General features: G+C 36.3%; 2 protein-coding genes across 6 annotated transcripts in view; one reads left to right on the top strand and one right to left on the bottom strand.

Annotated features, from left to right (window-relative positions):
• IMMP1L (inner mitochondrial membrane peptidase subunit 1) overlaps positions 1–10,431 on the top strand; it is a 38,428-nt gene extending 27,997 nt beyond the window's left edge. For 3 of the 4 annotated variants that reach the window (XM_062576581.1, XM_062576582.1, XM_062576583.1), the window contains exons 7-9: positions 5,110–5,220; positions 10,016–10,116; positions 10,272–10,431. In XM_062576581.1, coding sequence (XP_062432565.1) covers positions 5,110–5,220; positions 10,016–10,116; positions 10,272–10,284 — 225 coding nt within the window. In that variant the 3' untranslated portion in view covers positions 10,285–10,431. The remainder of the gene's footprint in view (positions 1–5,109; positions 5,221–10,015; positions 10,117–10,271) is intronic. The other variant, XM_062576584.1, reaches the window with a different exon arrangement.
• The window catches only part of DNAJC24 (DnaJ heat shock protein family (Hsp40) member C24), a 40,516-nt gene continuing 31,774 nt past the window's right edge, over positions 10,221–18,962 (bottom strand). The window contains exons 4-6 of one of the 2 annotated variants that reach the window (XR_009958509.1): positions 16,748–16,812; positions 14,027–14,341; positions 12,872–12,942 (exon numbers count right to left, since the gene is read on the bottom strand). Coding sequence is in view for 1 of the 2 variants with exons in the window: in XM_062576585.1 (XP_062432569.1) it covers positions 11,575–11,699; positions 12,874–12,942 (194 nt within the window). In the remaining variant the exon portion in view is untranslated. Of the gene's footprint in view, positions 11,700–12,871; positions 12,943–14,026; positions 14,342–16,747; positions 16,813–18,962 lie in introns of those variants that run through there. The other variant, XM_062576585.1, reaches the window with a different exon arrangement.

Raw genomic sequence — 18,962 nt, 5'->3', positions numbered from 1 at the left:
AATTTGTCATTTGATACGGTAGGTTCTTTCATCATATTTCACTTTAATCAAGAAGGGTAACACCTGTGGTTTATTCACAAAGGCTTCTTTTGTTAAGTGAACACCCGGAGGCCATGAAGCAATTACATTTGTTGCTTGTACCAAAGTAGGAGGCACTTAAATAGACCTTAGCAGGGATAGATGAGAACTTGCAGACTTTATTCTTTTGTCCAGCCCTGAGATTAGTTCTTATCCTAGCTCAAGAAGGAAGCCTCTGAATGAAAAGGAAAGATGGGAATGATTTAAAGTTCTTCTTAAGTTTAAAACTTTGATATTGCTGGAGGTGATGTGAATACCTTTGACCTTATGAAAGTTCAGACTTTACCCATTCCCAGCTGATTGTACCTGTTGATGTTCTTTGACACACGCAGACTGCTTAGAATTCCAAGAGGAAAGTGTTTGTAGTGCTCTACTTTATTAAAAATCCCTATCTCTCCATCTTCAGTACCCCCCAAAGATTCCCCAAATAAATAAAGCAAAAAACCCCACAGAACACAAAATTTCATTTAGATTGTTTGGATTTTTCTTTTTTCTTTTTTCTTTTTTTTTTGAGAACATGGTACAGTCATCTCAGGTTTGAAGTCATTGAGATTACTCAAATGTTTGGTGTCATGTAAAAAGCAGGAAAGAATATAATTTTTTAGCGATTCTCTTCCCTCTTTATGTAAAATAATGTTTCATGTTAGTAAGTATGCACCAAAGACCTTTTTTGTACTTCAATTTTGCCAGTTTAACTCTACCTGCACAAGGAAATGACAACAGCCTTGCAAATTTAGCCACGTTTTAGCAGTGAAAGGTGCTTATTTCATTGAGCTGAACTAGAATAAGCTACCGATAGAAGCTCCGTGGTTTGGCATGATAAACTCACTCTTCTGATATATCTGTTCCTGTTCTAGAGCCTTCACAGCCTTGGAAGGGAGAAGGGGGAAGAGTCAGGTGTCTAATTGGTGTCCTGTATTCTCATGCATATAACCTGCACCTCAGATAACCCCTTCTCCTTAGAACTGCTGTTCCTTGAAAATAAATCCTCAGATAATCTGCACAAAACCAGAGGCACAGTAGTAACTGAGGCAAAGGGAGTAGTCTGTGGAGGATCAGAGGCAGGGTGTTACTGAAAGAACCCGTACTGCTGTGGAGCTGCTGGTTTTTTCACATGACCCACAAGTGCAGTCATTAGGCTTTTAAGACTGTCATGTCTTAGTTCTGGTGTCTATGTAAGGAAGAACTAGAATACTGCCCAGCTAAGTTGAATGTGCTTGGCACTCTCTTCAGCATTTTTTAGAAAAGGTATTCATTGTATTACTGTCTTAACAGTATTGCTTTGTGTAGTATAATAGTAACTGCGATTTTGGTTGTATTTCTTAGATACAATTAGTTTGTCTTAATAACTGATAAATGGCAAAATGCAGCAGTGTGAATCTGCAGGCAAGTGGTTTTGCCATCGCTTTTTTCTTGGCCCTAACAGCCTGTTGGTGTATAAGTAATGTAGTGTTACTAAAAGTGTATATCTTCAAAAAAGATTAGAGTTTTTCTTTGGTTAAAAACATATCTTGTTTACAGCTACTGTGGTTACATAACTTTGAGAAGTTGCAGACTTGGGTTTTGATTCTGCAAAGATTGATGCACAGAGTTACCTTTATGCAGTGTGAGTAATCCCACTGAAATAAGTGATGTGGTCTAGAAATAGCTTGGTGCATAAACCCTTCAAGTTTTCTGCCTTTAGCCTTTATTTCAAAAGGGCATAAACAGCTTTTTATTATTATTATTATTATTTTTATTTAATTAATGATTATGGCCTGTCACCAGTATTTGGTTTTACATTTTCTTGTAATTCATGTGATTTTTAGTGCTTGTCTTAATTCTAGGTTATAGTGAAGTGCTTAGATGATGAACAGGCACCATACAATTGTATTACACTGTGTTACTGCTAGATGAATCATACACAGTGATGGTATTCTTGAAGACAAATTTAGAGATGTAGGGTCCTGTCATACTTTCCACAGGGAACTATGAAAGTTACCATATGTAGTGAATTTCAGGATGTAAGAATGTTCTTTACTGCGGATATTCTACCTAGAATGCAAACTATGAACATCTTGCTTAGACCACGTAGAATTGGTGATACGCCACAGCTGGCATTTTTTTTTTCTTCTGGAGTATAGATATGAGAAGGTCTAGAAGTGTTCAGATACATCTATGCTATGAGTGGGTCCTCATCTCACGTAGTAGCAGCTGAGCTTTTTTTCTGCCCATGAATCAGGGAAAGTTGAAAGAGAGCATAAAATAGTAGCATAGGAGTGAAGCTCTTCTAGAAATGTGATATGCAAATGTGGGATTTGCTTTTTATTATATCATTAAAAATACTCCTTTCATAGTAATTCATGTTTCTCCTCCTTGTATGTTTGTTGAGAAAGTCCTTCAAAATGACAGCAGTTTGGTGTGTGATTTGTAATTTTGGAAGACGTTGGTTAGGAGACTTTACACCAGAAAGGTCAGAATGCTGCTTTGTACCTGCTATGCAAACTGTGCGTATCTGCACCTGAACATGCCCCTGAAAAGCAAACTCTGTAAGGAGAAACAGATAGAGTGAAAGCTTTAGGTGGATACACTGTGAATGATTAGAGATGAGTATCCAACTAACATAGTGGTTTCTGCTGGACATTCCAAATAGGCTGTATGTTGCAAAATTTTTGAGGAAAATATGAATGTCCTCAGTTCATTCTCAAATGGAAACCTATCAAAAATATCTGCGCACATATGCTGAGGTATATATTCTATACAGGTCATTTGATTCTGGATAGAAATCTTATTTTGTTTTTTTTGGTTTCTTTTAACTAACTTCTGATTGGTTATTTTGCTTGTAAAGCTGCTTGAGTGGAGACTCTTTTGCTTTTTATGTAAATTAGGCTTTTAATTAAAAAGTGGCTGATGATACTAGCTATACAATCCTGGACTTAGTTTTATTTGTACATTGCTACTAGATGACTTGTAGTAAACTTATGCTTGTGTGTGAAGATTATTAGGTATTCCTTTACAGTTCAGTAAAATAATTTAAATGTTATGCCTATGCTGCTATAGTGAAATCTTACTGCTCTTTAGGTGGATTGTAGCATATTTTTTAATAAGGTTTATGCACATACTAATTTTTCATGATTATGCTGAATCTCTTTCCAATGTCAAGGCTGGATAGGTAGCAGCAGCACTGTTTCACTGAAATGATAAAATGTTTTCTCTGAAGTGCATGTTAAAGATGGACCTAAATTTGCTTTTCTTTTATCTGAGGGTGACAGGGCCTTCATTACCTCTGACAGGAAGAAAATGGTATTACAAACATAGAATATCTAGAAAGCATGGTAGGTTGAAACTTCTAATTAACCTTTACTGTTAGTCTTGGTTTACAACTAGTGCATAAAACCAGGATTCTAGCTATGTACATATTTGAGGGATACCAAATTATTTTGGAGCTACTTATCCCAGATATGAGGAAGAAAGGAGACCTAATTGTCTGCTACATTATCCCGAGGAAGAAGTCTGCCAGCCTGCAACTTGGTGTTTACTAGCTGGAAAGTGGCCCGTATGCCCTGTTGACATGCAGTCTACTAAATAATGGATAAGCCAACCAAACTTCCTTGCTCCAAGACTGATACTAAGAGGAGGGTAAAAATTATCCAGCCTAAACCTGGTCTTCCTAGAGAAAACTCCTTCCATGCATGTGCCACCAATCTAATAAGCCTACAAAGTCACACAGGGGGCACACCAGCTGAACCTGGAATTGCTGTATTGATGGATTTGAAGAGTTTTGATTTGATTTGAAGAGTAAGAAGGAACCTGATGAAACTAATGGGAGATGTGTTTGAAACACCAAGGAAGGTACTACTTTACACAGCAGTAGGTAAACTTCTGGAGCTTGCTGCCACAGTAGATGAGGGGAGAGAGGGAAACAGTATCAACAGGTTTAAGGAGAGTTTAGATAAATTCATGGTCAGCAGCTCCATAAATAGATTCTAAAATGACTAAAGTTTCAACTACATGATTTTTTTCTAGAAAATGTGTGTTACCTTAAAGCACACACTGAATATTACCTAGGTCAAGAATATGTTGCTACAATTTCATCCTGATCTAAAATTTTAGAAACACAAACAGATTGGAAAAAATATTTAATACTGGTAAGAGGTTATATGAATCTGAAATACCCAAGCAGTTTTACGTATTGCAAGCAGAAAGGTTAGTTTAAGATGCATAGCAGTGGCTGTGTTGTATGAAATATGTTTCATGTATGAAAGCTCTGTACTCTTAGGTAACAAATACATCTCTCTTGCTATTTCTCATCTTGTCATTGAGTCAGTCAGTGAATGCCATGAATCTATGGTATGTAATATAGTTACTGCATAAAACATATAGGCAGTGAAATGTCTTTGTCATATAGTATAAGGTCACCATCATTAATTTTCAAATTATAAAAAGGGATTTGCTGTTTTATGATCATCATTATTGCAATATAATGTGTTGTGGATTCTGCCTGCACATAGAATGAACTGTGATCTTAATTAGAACTTTGACAAGCCCACTCCGATCAAATGATGAGATTATTCGTAATTGGTGTCACAATCAATTACCAGTTAGTTCATCATGAATCTACTAACAGGTCTAGCCTTGGTGCTGGCCCCAGGATGTTGATGAGTGTGTGGCTGCCCTGTTCATGCTGTTACTGCGACAGGAGGGCAGATTTTCAGTCAACATCCTAATGACCTCTTTTGATGTCTATTAAATTAATGACCCTGTCACATTGGCCTAACCTCTTACATCTTCATTTTGGGTTTTTTGTTGCAAACCATTGTTTTTTGAGCACATGATAGAACAGATACTTTGGAACACTCCCTCTCATCCCTCCCAATCAGGCCCTGTGTTGTATTAGAGTCTATAAAAATATTAGTTTGTTATCTAGTAATGAAATATAGAATGCAGAAATTACAGAAGTATATCTTAAGGCAAATGATCCTTAATTTCCCTTATGGAAATACTATTCTATTTTTTCTCTTTACATTTCTATTTGGTTCTGCTTAATTATAGGTGCCTAAAGGACATGTTTGGTTAGAAGGTGATAATCTCAGGAATTCTACAGATTCCAGGTGTTATGGACCTGTTCCGTATGGACTGATAAGAGGACGCATTTGTTTTAAGGTATATTTATAGTATTTAAACATAGTTAGATTAATACTTTTGTACTGCCTGGGTGTGAGGCATTAAAACATCTTAACAGTCTAACCAAGACAAATGCGAATGAAAGCTTGAAGACATCGGACACTTGCTGTAATAGGATGACTCAACTTTTTTGAGGGAGGATTAGTTTTCTTGAAGAGCGTTCTTTGAGCATCACTGCTGTGCTGAATGAATTATTTAAAATTCATTAAAATGAATTATTTTGCAAGGAAATCCAAACCTGGTACAAACACATGTGTACCCACAGGTCTGTGTGTCTGCACTGCCCCCCACCCCTTACTGCATGAAAAATACATTCCATCCTTAATTTTATTGTTTCCTCTGCAAAATGGACAGTTCTGTATTTCACTGTTGTTCTAATTTGAGAAATACAGTTTGCAATAGTTTAAGAAACAAAAATGGAGGAAAAGGTCAGCTTTGCAAGACTTGCATACATAATTTATGGCCTTACTACTTTTCAAGTTAAATCTATAAAACACCACTAACTGTAGAGTCAAATCTATACCACCATACTTGTCCTTTACTTCTTAAAATATATATATATATAAATATATATATGTTTCCATTACTGAATTCTATAAATCTCCATGATTCCTTCTTCTTCAGTTTTTTAACCATCCTGTATCTTTATTTCTCACTAAATTATACTTTCATATTCATATTTACACTATTTAGTCATTTACCAAAAAGAAGACAGTTTCCTCTTCATAAAGAGTTTAATACAAGAAATAAGGGGCTATAATACTGTAGGATTATGCGCTAGCTTTTAGAAAGCTAGCTTTAAAATGCTGCCATTTCGAACAATGAAAAAGGTTCTGAAGACTCTTCTCCATAAATTTTAATACAACAGCAAAATTATAGTTTAGCACAGTTATATGCACAGAGAAGATTAAGTATGCAAAATGGTTAAATTGGAAAGAGCGAATGTTCATTTTTATGAACACAACTTAGGACTTTTCAAAAAAACCTTACAACTATTGACCATGATCGCTAATTGCTAACTAAACCTGAAATAACATGCCCTCCCCAGATTTGTTTGACCTCTGTTCTTTATAGATTATTAAAACATTTCCTTTGAGTTCTTCCCTAGTCTGTACTGAATGCTCCCTGTTCCTTCTTTATATTGTTTGATTTACCATATATACCAGAACAACAACAACAACAAAAAAAGCTGACTCTAAATTGGTGTCTTTTTGTGACCTTATTTTTAACTTGGATTATTAACTGCTAAAATACAACTAATACTCATATACTGACAGCCCTTTGAATAAGAATCTGATATTAATCACCCAACTGAAAAAAAAAATCTCTAATTGATATGCCCGCAAAGTAAAAAATGGTATTTACTACTTTAAGGGGATTGTTACCAAATAATTTTTACAAATTGATAACCTATGCGTGTGGACAGCCATCATTATTCACAGATTCTTTCCACAGAAATAAACTTTTGCCCACCTTGTACTCCAACAAAAAACATGTCTGAGAGACATCAGAGAAGTGACTGACAGGACTGAACTCTAAAGCACACAGTAAAGTCTGTAAAATAACCTATTGAAGAAGTACTTTAGGACTCCAGAATATTGTCTGTTTTAAAAGATAAGCTATCCATTGATATGGATCAAAATAACTATTTTTAAAAAAAAATTTGTAGCAGTTGTTTTATGATGATGCATATGATAGTGATTATTAACATCTTAATAAGATTTAAGTATATGGTACCTAACAAAAGGAAAAAAAAATATTTTACTCTTCAAAAGTGCTTATAGTTTGAGTTATTTATGGTAATTCATATCAGAATACATTGATCTTGCTATTGTATGTTCCTACTGAACATTACAGTGAAAGGCAGCAGAATACCCACGTGGTGGTAGCTAATTAGTAGACCATTGGCCAAAACCTTACACATGTTTTCTAATGTAGTTTCTTCTGCTAGAGATTTGGCCTTTCTGTACTGAAAAATCTCTTACTACCTTGAGAACGGGAGCTTACTTGGCTTCATTTTACAGTGGCTTTTGAAGAAACAAATGCAATAATACCTTGGAATGTTAAATTACCTTTTTAATGAAGGATGCAAAAACCCTCTGCTAGCAAGAATGTTGAGACTGTAATTGGGAAGTAATGGTTTTCAACAGAAGAGTGAGCTTACACCAAGTTTGTTTAGGCAACCTATTCTTGACAAAACAGAAATGTTCTTTCTGCAGCTTATCTGTGAAGTTCAGACCCAAGACTCTCATGCAGTGTTGGCGTACTATTTTTTTTAACCAATAGACAAGTAGTGACAACTTGATTATTTTTGCCCCTTTTCCTCTCTGCCAGCGTATTAGCTGCCACTCTGAGAAACAAGTTTATTCGGTAAAAAGGCTTCTGAAATCAAAGCAACTGCAGATGCAATAAATTGCTCCCATTAAAGGGAGTCCCACTTCAACAGTACTCATGCTTCATGCTGTCCTAGATAAGATGTCGAATACATTCCCTGGACATAGGCTTCAAGTCAAAAATAAAGCTGCAGAGTATCTTCAAAAGAGCTAGTTAGCCCCTTTTATCCCCCATCCATCAGATCAAATCTACATAGGCAAGATGAAGAGGGCAAGGGGAAACAGCCACTAATTGGACTGGCCAGTTTGAACCAACAAGTCAGATTCAACTTCTGTCATAACTTTAAAAGACTTGGGAATTATTATACACAGCGGTATGTCTTTGTTTCACATAAAATGCTTGCACTGTCTCCTTTCCAACTATAAGTGTTATTTCTTGGATTCCTTCATGTATGCAGACTAGATAAAACATAATTTTTATTTTAAATCTACCAGTAAGACTACTCTGATGCATTTGAAACCATATATTCAAAACAGCATTTACAACTAATTTTATTATTTTTACTGAAATAAAGTCAAATTGCAATACATGTGTTTCAAGAAGCCTGAAGTGAGATTTGCTTATCAGTGAATGGCCTAAGAAACTCCTCCAGGCTACTTACATCAGCCTGTAGCATGGGACATTCCTATTCTCCTTTTCACTCATGGTTCCTTCTTGACCAAAGAAAAGACTTGACACCCAGCCTAGAGCCAGCATCAGCCCTCTCTGGAGAACCTTGCATTTTGTAACTTTACTTCCCGCCGAGATCATGGGTATCCTTCTGTTATTTTCCATATACCTATATACCTAGCTCAGGTGGTTAGAGTGTGGTGCTAATAATGCCAGGGTTGTGGGTTCAATCCCTGTGTGGGCCACTTGTTTGAGGGCTGGACTAGATGATCTCCAGAGGTCCCTTCCAACCTTACCAATTCTATGATACTTCGTGGAACTTCAGAGAGCTCAGAGGCTAATAGAGAGACTGGGCTCTTAGCTCTGTGTATTTCTGTACATTGGCAGATGTCCCTCCTGCTTGCCTCTAACTGCACTGGGCCAAGAGAGATAGGTATTTTGAAAGATAATTACATGACAGAGCTCTGTCAGCTTTCTCATATTTGCAGAACTTGAGATCCTGGGAATAACTCCGCCTTCTAGCGTCCTCCAGGGCCAGGTACAATCCCCCTGATGGCATTTTACCACAGTACTGCAAGGGGCCTGAGCGGGGAGGCAGGTCTGGGGAGCTTCTAGCAGTACATTGTCCCAGGCTAGCATAACTTGATGCGAAGTAAGTCTTGCTACTGTGTCTCCCATCCTTAAGAACTGCCTCTGTCTGTCATTGGCTTCACTACAGGGGATAAATCATGGAGACTGAAATACCAAATCTGACACTGCACTTCCTCTTTCAAGCTGGGGAAATTGCTTTTGCACTCCACACACAACACAGCAAAGGCTCCTACTTTGTTGCAGCTGTTCCATGAACTCTGAGGAAGAGGAATTTGCTGTTGCTGTTCCTGGAAGGTGACTCTATACCTTCCTTAAGACCAGATTCAAAGGAAGGGAAAAAAAAAAAAAAAAAAAAAAAAAAGAGTAAGATATACATTCTAACAAATGCATTGGGAACAAACCTTTCTCTGTCTAGCTCTCTTTATCTTGAGCAGGGGCTCTGAGATTTTCATGGGATTAGAGCCACAGAATTGGATTTATTCTTCAAAATCATCTCTTTCCCCTCTTCCTGCTGAGTCTACCCCCCCACACACACCCCATGCCATCTCTGAGAGAACTTGTAATGAAAAGATTTGGCAGCCAAGGGAGACAAAAGACAAAGTGTAAAAGACTGTCCTTGATCCCCTATTACTTTTCTTAACATCCAAGACATGCATACATTTTACTAGTGAGTGTTCAGAAGAAAGTACTCTTGAGAGTCATCAGCAGTATTAATAGCTATGTAATATAGTCCTCGGCAGGAGGGAAAAAAATTCTTTCTTTCCAGTGAGCATCTTTCTGACACTTTTGCCTGTACATGATCATGACTTCTGTTCCTTCTTTCCAACATTCTCCCCTTCTCAGAGGAGCCCTTTGGTTGAGAGCATCTGATGATGGCTGGTGCTCTACCTATTTATACATGTTTAGATGGTCTAAGCTTACTTATAACCCTCCATTTTTCCTTTTTAAGAGTTTGCAATTCAAATGCCTATTGTGCAAAAATATTCCTCATAGAACTATAGTCACTGGTAGTTGACATTCATGGTATTCTTTTCTCTCCCCCATGTAGTGAAATACACACTTTGCTTTCTAAGTTCTTGTAACATTCACAAATCAGAAAATCTAGAATTAAAAAGATACTTTCTAGCAATGTATTTATTTCCAAGGCTGAAAAAAAATTAATTTGGGACGTTCTTCACAGCAAGGCATGATGTATGTAAATTGGTTCTTGCCAGCCAGCATCAAGATGAGAATTCCTTCCAATATAAATTATATATTATCCTCAGTAAAGAAAATACACAGGTGAGAAAAGTTCTATCTTTTTGCTATACTGCCAACCAAAGAATTAAGAAATGATACAGTTTGTGGAAAGCATATAATAAATAAGAGGAATAATAATACTAAACTTTGAGTTGTGATAAAAAGATTTTTATTTGTTGCTGTATTTTATTTTACAGATATGGCCTCTGAATGACTTTGGATTTCTGCGTGCAAGCCCTAATGGCCATAGATTTCTTGACGATTAAAATAATTAGTGACTAGTGCCAACTTTCTTACTGCTTTCTACTAAATCAATGGAACTATTTTTTGCTTAGAATAAATACAAGTATTACCTGACAGAGATTTTTTTTCCCCTGCTATTACATCTAATTTAAAAGTTGAAATGATACACTGCCATCATCACCATCAAAAAAATGGTATGTCTCTTCCTTACTCTGTTTCTTCTGGCTGTTCACAGTAAGTGCTTGCATTTATTAGAAAGCTTTGATTCTTTCTTACTAAAAGAAAAGGTTAACATTGACTGTTAACAAGGGATGAAGGAGATGCACCACAGAGTTACACTGCAGCACATCTGGAGCCACACACAGACAACGCCTACATTAGGAAAAGGCACTGAAAAGGTTATTGAAAAGAGTAACAGTCAGGCTCAGGATCTGATATCTACTTATTTATATGTATTTTATAGGTTTTTTTCCTCAAACTACCTCTAGTTTGGCCCTGTGGACTGTGTATCTGTTAGAGGTGAGAGTGCAGCTTCCTGATTCCTTGATCTATGGAATCAAGATTGTATTTGTTCAGGAGATGGAGGTATAGTTCAGGATATTCAATTCAAAAGCATGCTCCTGCTGCATTAATGCAGCTACACTGCTACAGTCCAGTGCATAGGGGTATATATGCACTCCTTGGTATCCTAGCTCTGCAGTTCTCTTCCATCTCTCCAGGACTGAAATCCTTGTGAGAAATCAATGTAAAATAAGTTAAATGTTTAGCATAGAAATCAAAATGTTCCTGTTTTACATTTATGTGCCTTACTCTTTATCTTCAAAGGATTCTCACATGTATCATTTCTGATTAAATTTTATAACTGAGCTGTTTTAAAAGGATTTACCTTAGGAGGTAGTACCCAAGCTGTAGCTGATACAGACTGAAACTGAAAGTAGTACTCTGTTCCTACCTGGGAAAAAAAAACGTCATTTCAAGCAGATGATACATTCCAGTTGTACAGAACTTAGTGTTGAGTTGCAGAGCTCTTTTTTAATAAATATCTCTTTAAGAAAGGAAGAAAAAACAAGCTTCATTTCTGCAGAACTATGTTAGCAGTTCAGCATCTTTCCTTTTTTAAGCCTGACTGAACTTGTTCTGGCAGTGTCCTCCTTTTCTTTAACATATTTCTCAGCAGATGCTGTCCCCTGTTTATCCACTGTTTCTATCCAATGATTTTTAAAAGTTTTTAACTGTTAATGTGCTCGATTGAAACAATCACTGAAGTATCTCTATCACTAGTGAACATGTGTCACAACAAACCAAAGACACGTCTTTTTTTTCAGTCTTGGAGACAGTGTAATTTCCACCACATCGGCAGGAAAGAGTATAACATTGTTCACCTGCCACAAAAGAAAACAAAAAAGCTTTTAGTGCCTGGAAAAAAACCAATAAATTGTTTTAGATCTTCACAAAGCTGCTGTTAATAACAAAACATAATTTTCATGTATGACCTCTCCTTGTTGAATTGTGACTATCAGTACCTAGACTATCATTTGTTACTCAACATAAAACTTACTCTTGAAGCATGTTTTTGTGATTGGGAAGTTCTTAGGCCAAGCAACTAGGACCAGTGTAGTCTTTTTTTAAAAGAGCAAATACTTGCACCAAATGAGAAGGTGCACATCAGTGAACCAGCCGTATGTTAAAAGGACTAAGCCACTGAATGTTTCTGAATGAGACTTGATTCTGACAAAGTACCAAGAACTTCAGAGAGATCAGGAAAGCAATTAAGAACAAAATAAGGAGGGTTAGTCATACAGATGTCAGATCACAGATGGTTCTAAAATAGGCTACCACACGGAAGAAGTGTATAACAGAAGAAAAGAAAGAAGTTAGGTCCTCGCTACCCAGCTTGGGGGGGGGGGAGGGGATAGGGTGGGGGTAGGGAGAGAAGAGGAGAAAAAAAATAAAAAGAAAGAAATCAGGAACAGCTATCCAAAAAGCAAGTCAAATGATTGATAAACCTAGAGTGAAATACTGGAAAAAAGTGAAACACTGTTAGAAGGGAAAACATGTATGAGAACACTTCCATCCTACACATCACAGAAGGCATAAGATGATACATAAGAGAGTCTGAGAGAATCCAGAAATCTAAAAAAAAAAAAAAAAACCCAAAACAAAAAAAACAACGACAACAAAAAAACAATTATGCTGCAAGAAGATAGCTAGGTGAAAAAATGGTCCTGCAAACTCTCAATATCCAAGCAGGAAAAAAGGTGAGGAATGAATGCACAATAAAAGCATCAAAAGTTAAATGCCATTTCCAACTGCACGGTACTAGAGAAGGACTTCGGTAGACTTTCAAAAGATAGGAATGACAGGAACTAACAAACAAATGGAAAAACAGCAGGCAATAACAGACAACAGAATAGCTAAATAAGAGGAAAATATTTAAAGAAGTGAAGAAGAGGGAACTAATTTGAAAGTTAAAAATAAAAACCACAACACAGAGGTATAAGATACAGGGAAAAAAATAGAAAATATTTCTAATGACAAGAAGTGAGGCACTCATACCTTCATTCCAGGACATATCCTCAAGATAAACTTGTGCATGCAGTGGCCATTCTTTCATCAGATTATGTTCTACAAAGAAAACAGTGACAAATGTTCAGCATTTGTCAACATACAGGTCCTTATTTCTTCTCTGTAAATTAATGGTTTTATATACCCAGCAGTTCAATTTTGTCCCTACCAGAGAGTCATACCATTAAAAATGCAGTTTTCTAAAATTGTAGCTTCCATATCTCTGCATACACCTGGGAATGTCTTTCTGTACCCAGGAAAATAAACGTTGAAGACGTATTACTATAAGAACAACATCACTGATATCCATTCTTTTGCTGATCCCCAAAACTGACAGTGAAATTAGGGGCAAGCTTTTGAAACAAAATACCTCTGAAAAGCCTAGCTGTAGCTATACATCTAAAAGCTGAAATCGTGAAACTCTGCTTCCTTGTGCTTTTGAAAGAAGCCAGATAAGAACCCTTGTATAAGCACAAATTACATTTTAGAGTTGCCTGGGAGAAGAACACTAAAATTCCTGCACTGACAAAAGATACTCGAAAAACAGTTTCAGAGTAGGAGAGAGTCTCTCAACATAGATTGAAATCTGTTGCCATATGATCTCCTACGTTCTTTCAACATGAACTGAGTTACAATATGAAATTAAATGTAAAGTGTGCAATATAATTCACTCTTTTGGAAAAGCAGATATCCTGGGCTTTTATAATTTATCAGCATTCTCACAATTGATGCACACAGTTCGCACAAATTTAAATTGACAGTGTAAGACTTTGCTCAGCAAAATTGCAAACGAAGCAATAAAAGGTAACATCCAAAAAAGGGCATTAAAACCTTGTAATTTATTACACAAAACCTTCCAGCTGCTGCCTTACATGTGGAAGCTCCAGCTCCACAGACACTGTGGTTCCTTATTGTAAAGAACCAGAAATGCCTGAAAGCTGACCTTCAACACATACACAGAAGTATCTTAGATTTGGCTAGGTTGTTATCAAGAAAGTAGGTGTTCCTTCACCTGGATCAGTGAGTTTTCAGTGACTATTCTACTTTAACAGCATCAAGCTTTCTACAGAATGTACTCTTGTGTATGGCTTTCTATGAAAGGTAAAGTGACAGTGAAGGAAGTTCTTATTCTAGAACTGCTTACTGAGCACTTGATGAAGAAGTCAGAGGTCCTTTAAAAAAAGTACTTTAAATAATTTTAACTCCCAAGAAATTGCTCTAATCACTAGATTGGACAGTATTCTGAATGGGTTCCCATATTCTCCTATGTAAACTCTTCTTCACTCCGTGAAGTAGAAGACTTCAGTAGTCTTCAGTAGACATTCAGTAGAAACAGGGCTGCTTCACAGCTATATCCTTCAGCTACAATCTGAGAGGTTGGATGCTCTATACAATGTTATTCCAGGTGAGAAAATTCTCCCCTTTTCATGGAAGTTCTTGCACTATGGAAAGTAATACCCTGGAACAAAACAGACACAAGACAGGGATCACAATTTTGTAGTCTAATGATTACGGGCCAGTTCCTGCTCCCAAACTGAGTCTAGATTCTGTTAAGTGGTCATTTAAGGTAAAATAAAATAATCCAGGGAGGAGAGATTATATTTTGTTGACTATTTCACTGAGAGATATGGTGATAACTGAAATGTAGGAGTCTAAGGTACTTAGGAATACAGCATAGATTGAAATCTAGTCATTTTTCATTTGAAATTCAACATTTTGCAAAGCTTTTAGAAACAAAATATTGTGTACTATTTCTGTAACTGAGTGGTAGCAACATTCTAATTTGGGAGATTCTGATGATAACTTGACGCCCTGGCAACTGATGGTCTGTGATTCTGAGCAGACTAGTTATTTGAATACATTTTCTCTCAGGTAAGACAGTTATATATAAGCATTCCTGTAAAACTCCAGAAAAATAGCACGTTTCTGACCTTTATTCTGATCAGATAATGGACTATTTCCTCCTTTATCACCAAACATCATCATCTGATCATCATCATCAACCACCTCACTCTTCAGAACTTGCTAACACATTGTAAAAAATGCAATAGTGATTTGGATAAAGAGCGATATTTTATTAGCTGTATAAAAAAATTAATAATATAAAGCATGCTATATTATAGATCCTTGGGAATGAACTTCACCTAAATTAGTTTTAATGAATAAGATTAAAACAATTCAGACACACTGGAAATAACGAGAGGCTCAATAGAGCCCCTTTTTATGTTTTGCTGAACACCTATTCTGTAGTGGAAAGGTCAGTATTAAAAGAAAATCAGCCCACTCACACAAAATACGTACTGCTATCAAAGAAAGGGAGGAGGGGAAAAAAGCAAGAGAGTAATGAAAGAAAATGGGAAGACACATCTAACAATCAGTCGTTCTTAGTGTTGTTCCTGCTATCAATGACATAAACACAGCTAGGAGTAGTGTTTTAGTTTTACAAAGCGACAACATCATTTTGCTCCTCACCAGAGACACTCACCTTGCGAGAACACTGGTTAACTGCATGAAATATCCAAAATAAAATAAATGATTAAATCATCTCAACTTTGCCATGCTATCTGAAATTAGTTTGGTTTAATACCACTTACAGCCCTTTAGCCACAAAACATTATAAGAGGAACTGTGAATGGCCTGAAAGCACCCACAAAAACTGTCAGAGGCCTTTCCTCCAGCAGGCCTTATTTGAAGTGAAGATTCCTCCTCCTCTTTTTTAAGAAAAAAAGCACAGATCAAATTGCTGAAGTCTACCTTCAGGTTCTTTTCTCCACTGCAGTGGGAGAAAACTACTAAGAGTGTGAGAATAGTATGAAAAACACAAGCTCTTCCTATTTTGCTGAATTTTTTAATAGTAGGAAGAAAAAAATTCAAAGGAAAATGTTTGTAGGAAGAGCAGTTGTTTCTCAGCTTCATTTACAGGTAGCAAAAAAATGGAATTAACAAGAAATCAGGCTGTCCTATTTCAAATTCATGATGCAGGGTTTCAGTCAGAACAAATTTTGCAGAATTGGAGGTGGAGGTCTGGGTCGCATGTTGCCAGCAGAAAATATAAGGGCAGATGGACCATATGGTGCCATGAAGAGAAGTGGTGAGGTGCAAATTCACAAGGTTACCATACCTCCTAAATCAAGTTACTGGTAGAGGAATGAAGAAGGTGGCTGAGAAACTATCCTCTCTCATATTACAAACATAGTACAGGATAAAGCCCAGTGAACGTAATTCCAACCAAGCTTTTCTAATTCTTTACTGCAATTGTAATTAAAAAGCTAAACAGGAAAAATTCATCTCCCATACAATTCCCAGACTGGATGGAGATCATTCCTAATCTGATGCTCAATCCTGAAAGAGTTCACTGGTTATCTTAAAAATGTTAATTTTCAATTAATACATTCTCTTCCTAAGTCCCCAAGCATAACACATAATCCAGTACACACAGAGTCAGCCATAATTTTGCATGCTGCAATTATTTGCTTGTTTGCATCAAGGAAGAGAAACTCATTTTGCAGAGCTGAACAAAGCTAGTTTACTTTCTAGCTCTCCAGTCGAAAATGCTTTAAAGACAGCACAAATAGATTTAGCCAATTATTTAAACATAAGAGGCTGAGCCTCATATGAGTTTGGGGAACTTGCAAGCAAGACTACAAACCTAACAGTTTTCACGGAGTGTGTTAGTTTCTCTACTATTTCTTGTGCTCTTCCTTATTATTATTTCATCAACATTGTTATTAGCATGCATCTTACAGCCACATATAGTTAACGATTGCCTGAAGTAAACTGATACCTGATTTTTCTTCTCCTGGAGGAGGAAAAGGTTATTTAAGACTGGTATCGTTACCAATGCTGCATTGTTTGGCGTGCTTACTTCAATGTGACGTGAGCTCAATCTGTAGAACCGTGTGTAGAGTTGTACTTCCTGAAACACATTTCCTGAACAGATACAGAAAACCATGAAGACCTGATTACCTATCATAGCTTGAAAAAACAAAATTAAATTCATGAGAAGTATAGCCTGCCTGGCCTTGCAATCTACTGGATTTGTCTGACAACAAGAGGTGAAAGGATTTTGCAGCTCCATTGTCTCAACTGCAGGATCTAAGAAAACACTGGCAGGCTCATCAGAGAGGTTTATGAGCCCGCAATTCAAAGAGCTTAAAAGGAAGAAATCTACTGAGATTCTTTCAGGCTACAGAACAACATTAAATAACTATTAGCAGCTTGGTTCAGTAAAGCTTTACTAGAGCTCTTGCTGGGTCATTCAGAAATTGTAAAAGAGGAAAGGTATTTAAGTTTCAGTTGAGGATACAATAAATATTTCTTGGGCTATTTAGGACTGAGTTTTAAGGGGGGTGAAAGCAGTAAAAGGAAATTTAACCCTTTTAACAGTTTATGATAATAGTAAAAATAGTCGTAATACTTAAAAGATTTTTCTAGCTCTTTATCTTATTATTGGAAGGATTGGATTTTTCTTTAAACACAAGTAATTTTTAAAAAAAGTTCAAGGTATGCATTGCCAGACCAAATACAGTTCATAGTATCTACTCAGTCTCAAAATGATTAGACAAAATCAGTTATCATAGCACTCAAAATCTGAATATTTTCAGAAGTTTCATTTTCCCAATAAGCTATTTATTTTTTAAACAATTACTTAAGTTTCTTGAATCTCTGACATAATTAAAAATAATCATGCTTGCTTTTATTTAAAATCGTAAAGAAGTTGTTTGTTAAGAGTTTTCTTAATGAAAAAGTATGTACTTGTTGAAAGAGAATACTGCTTCATTTGCAGTCAATACAGATTAAAGTTAAACCCAAAGAGTTGTGGTAGGAGCTTGTGTTCCAACATTAGTTGAGGGTCTAAAATACTTGGTTAGACACGTACAGTTCTGTCACTTCAGAATATGACCTAGCACACTGAAAAGCCTAATTTAAAGGCCATGTTTAAAGCTTTATTCTAAAAGTATTTGTAAAGAATAAATTCTCTTAACAAGGAACTAAGATATGGTGCTTCTAACTTTTTTCTTACAATATGGTAGTCAAGGTGTTCAGTTGTCATTTCTGCTGGCTGCTAAAAGCATTGTTGTAGGCTTCTATCTTGCGTCTCCTTGTAGTGGATTTATAATGCTATTCTTCTCACATCTTATTTACCAAATTATTTAAAATATCTTTATGTCTAATACAGCATCACCACTTCATAGCTGTAGCAGTAGGGAATATTGGATAAAGGGAAAGTGACCATCTTCAAAGCACTCTTTTCATTTTACTGCATTAGAAGAGGGAAAGGAAGGAGCAAGGGGAAAAAACGAGCTACGTCTTCCAGTTTCCTAATTTGTGACTACATCTATACAGGATTACCTTTCTAAACTTGAAATAGAAACACTGCTTAACTGCTGAGAGTGAGGACACATCCTCAGAAGATGAAATTTCAAGTTTTAAAAATAGTAATTCAGCTTTCACTGACAATGTTAACAACCAGACATTGTAAACTGAGCTTTTTTAGGCTAAGGAGCGCTCTTACTGCTCTGTTCAATGGGAGGGTACAGAGAAGATGGAAGCAGATCCTTCTCAGAGGTGCACAGTGACAGGATGAGACATAAATGATACAAGTCGAAACTGGAAATTCCAAATTAGATATCAAGAATTACAGGTCCTAAGAAATGACACAAGAACAAAAGGGAAAATAATGCTGAAAAATGTATTCATGTATGAAAATTGCATCTTTATTAATTTTCTAAAAATAAAATTAAATAATTGAAAACCAACAGGAGGTACGTGCTCAAGTAGGAAAATGCCCATTGATGGTTACATACCTAGCCCTACAAATGGTTGCACTTTATGGACACCTGTGTCCATCATCACATGCAAAAACATATTATCCTGGAAAGAACCTCACTAGAGCCATAGATGGGAGGAAATCTTTTAAATTTTGGTGCCTCCCCCTTTCCCCACCAATAAATTTATACAAAGCAGCTGATTTTAGTGTCCACCCATTATTAGTTTTGAATTGCTTGATATATTTAGTTTCAGAAATCAATCACTAAAAGTCACTGATTTATTGATTTTATTTTCTTACCTATTAATTA

Source organism: Rhea pennata, chromosome 5 (assembly GCF_028389875.1).
Source record: "Rhea pennata isolate bPtePen1 chromosome 5, bPtePen1.pri, whole genome shotgun sequence".
NCBI lineage: Eukaryota > Metazoa > Chordata > Aves > Rheiformes > Rheidae > Rhea > Rhea pennata.
Note: the sequence above shows the minus strand (reverse complement) of the source record. Positions and strands in the feature narration are given on the sequence as shown.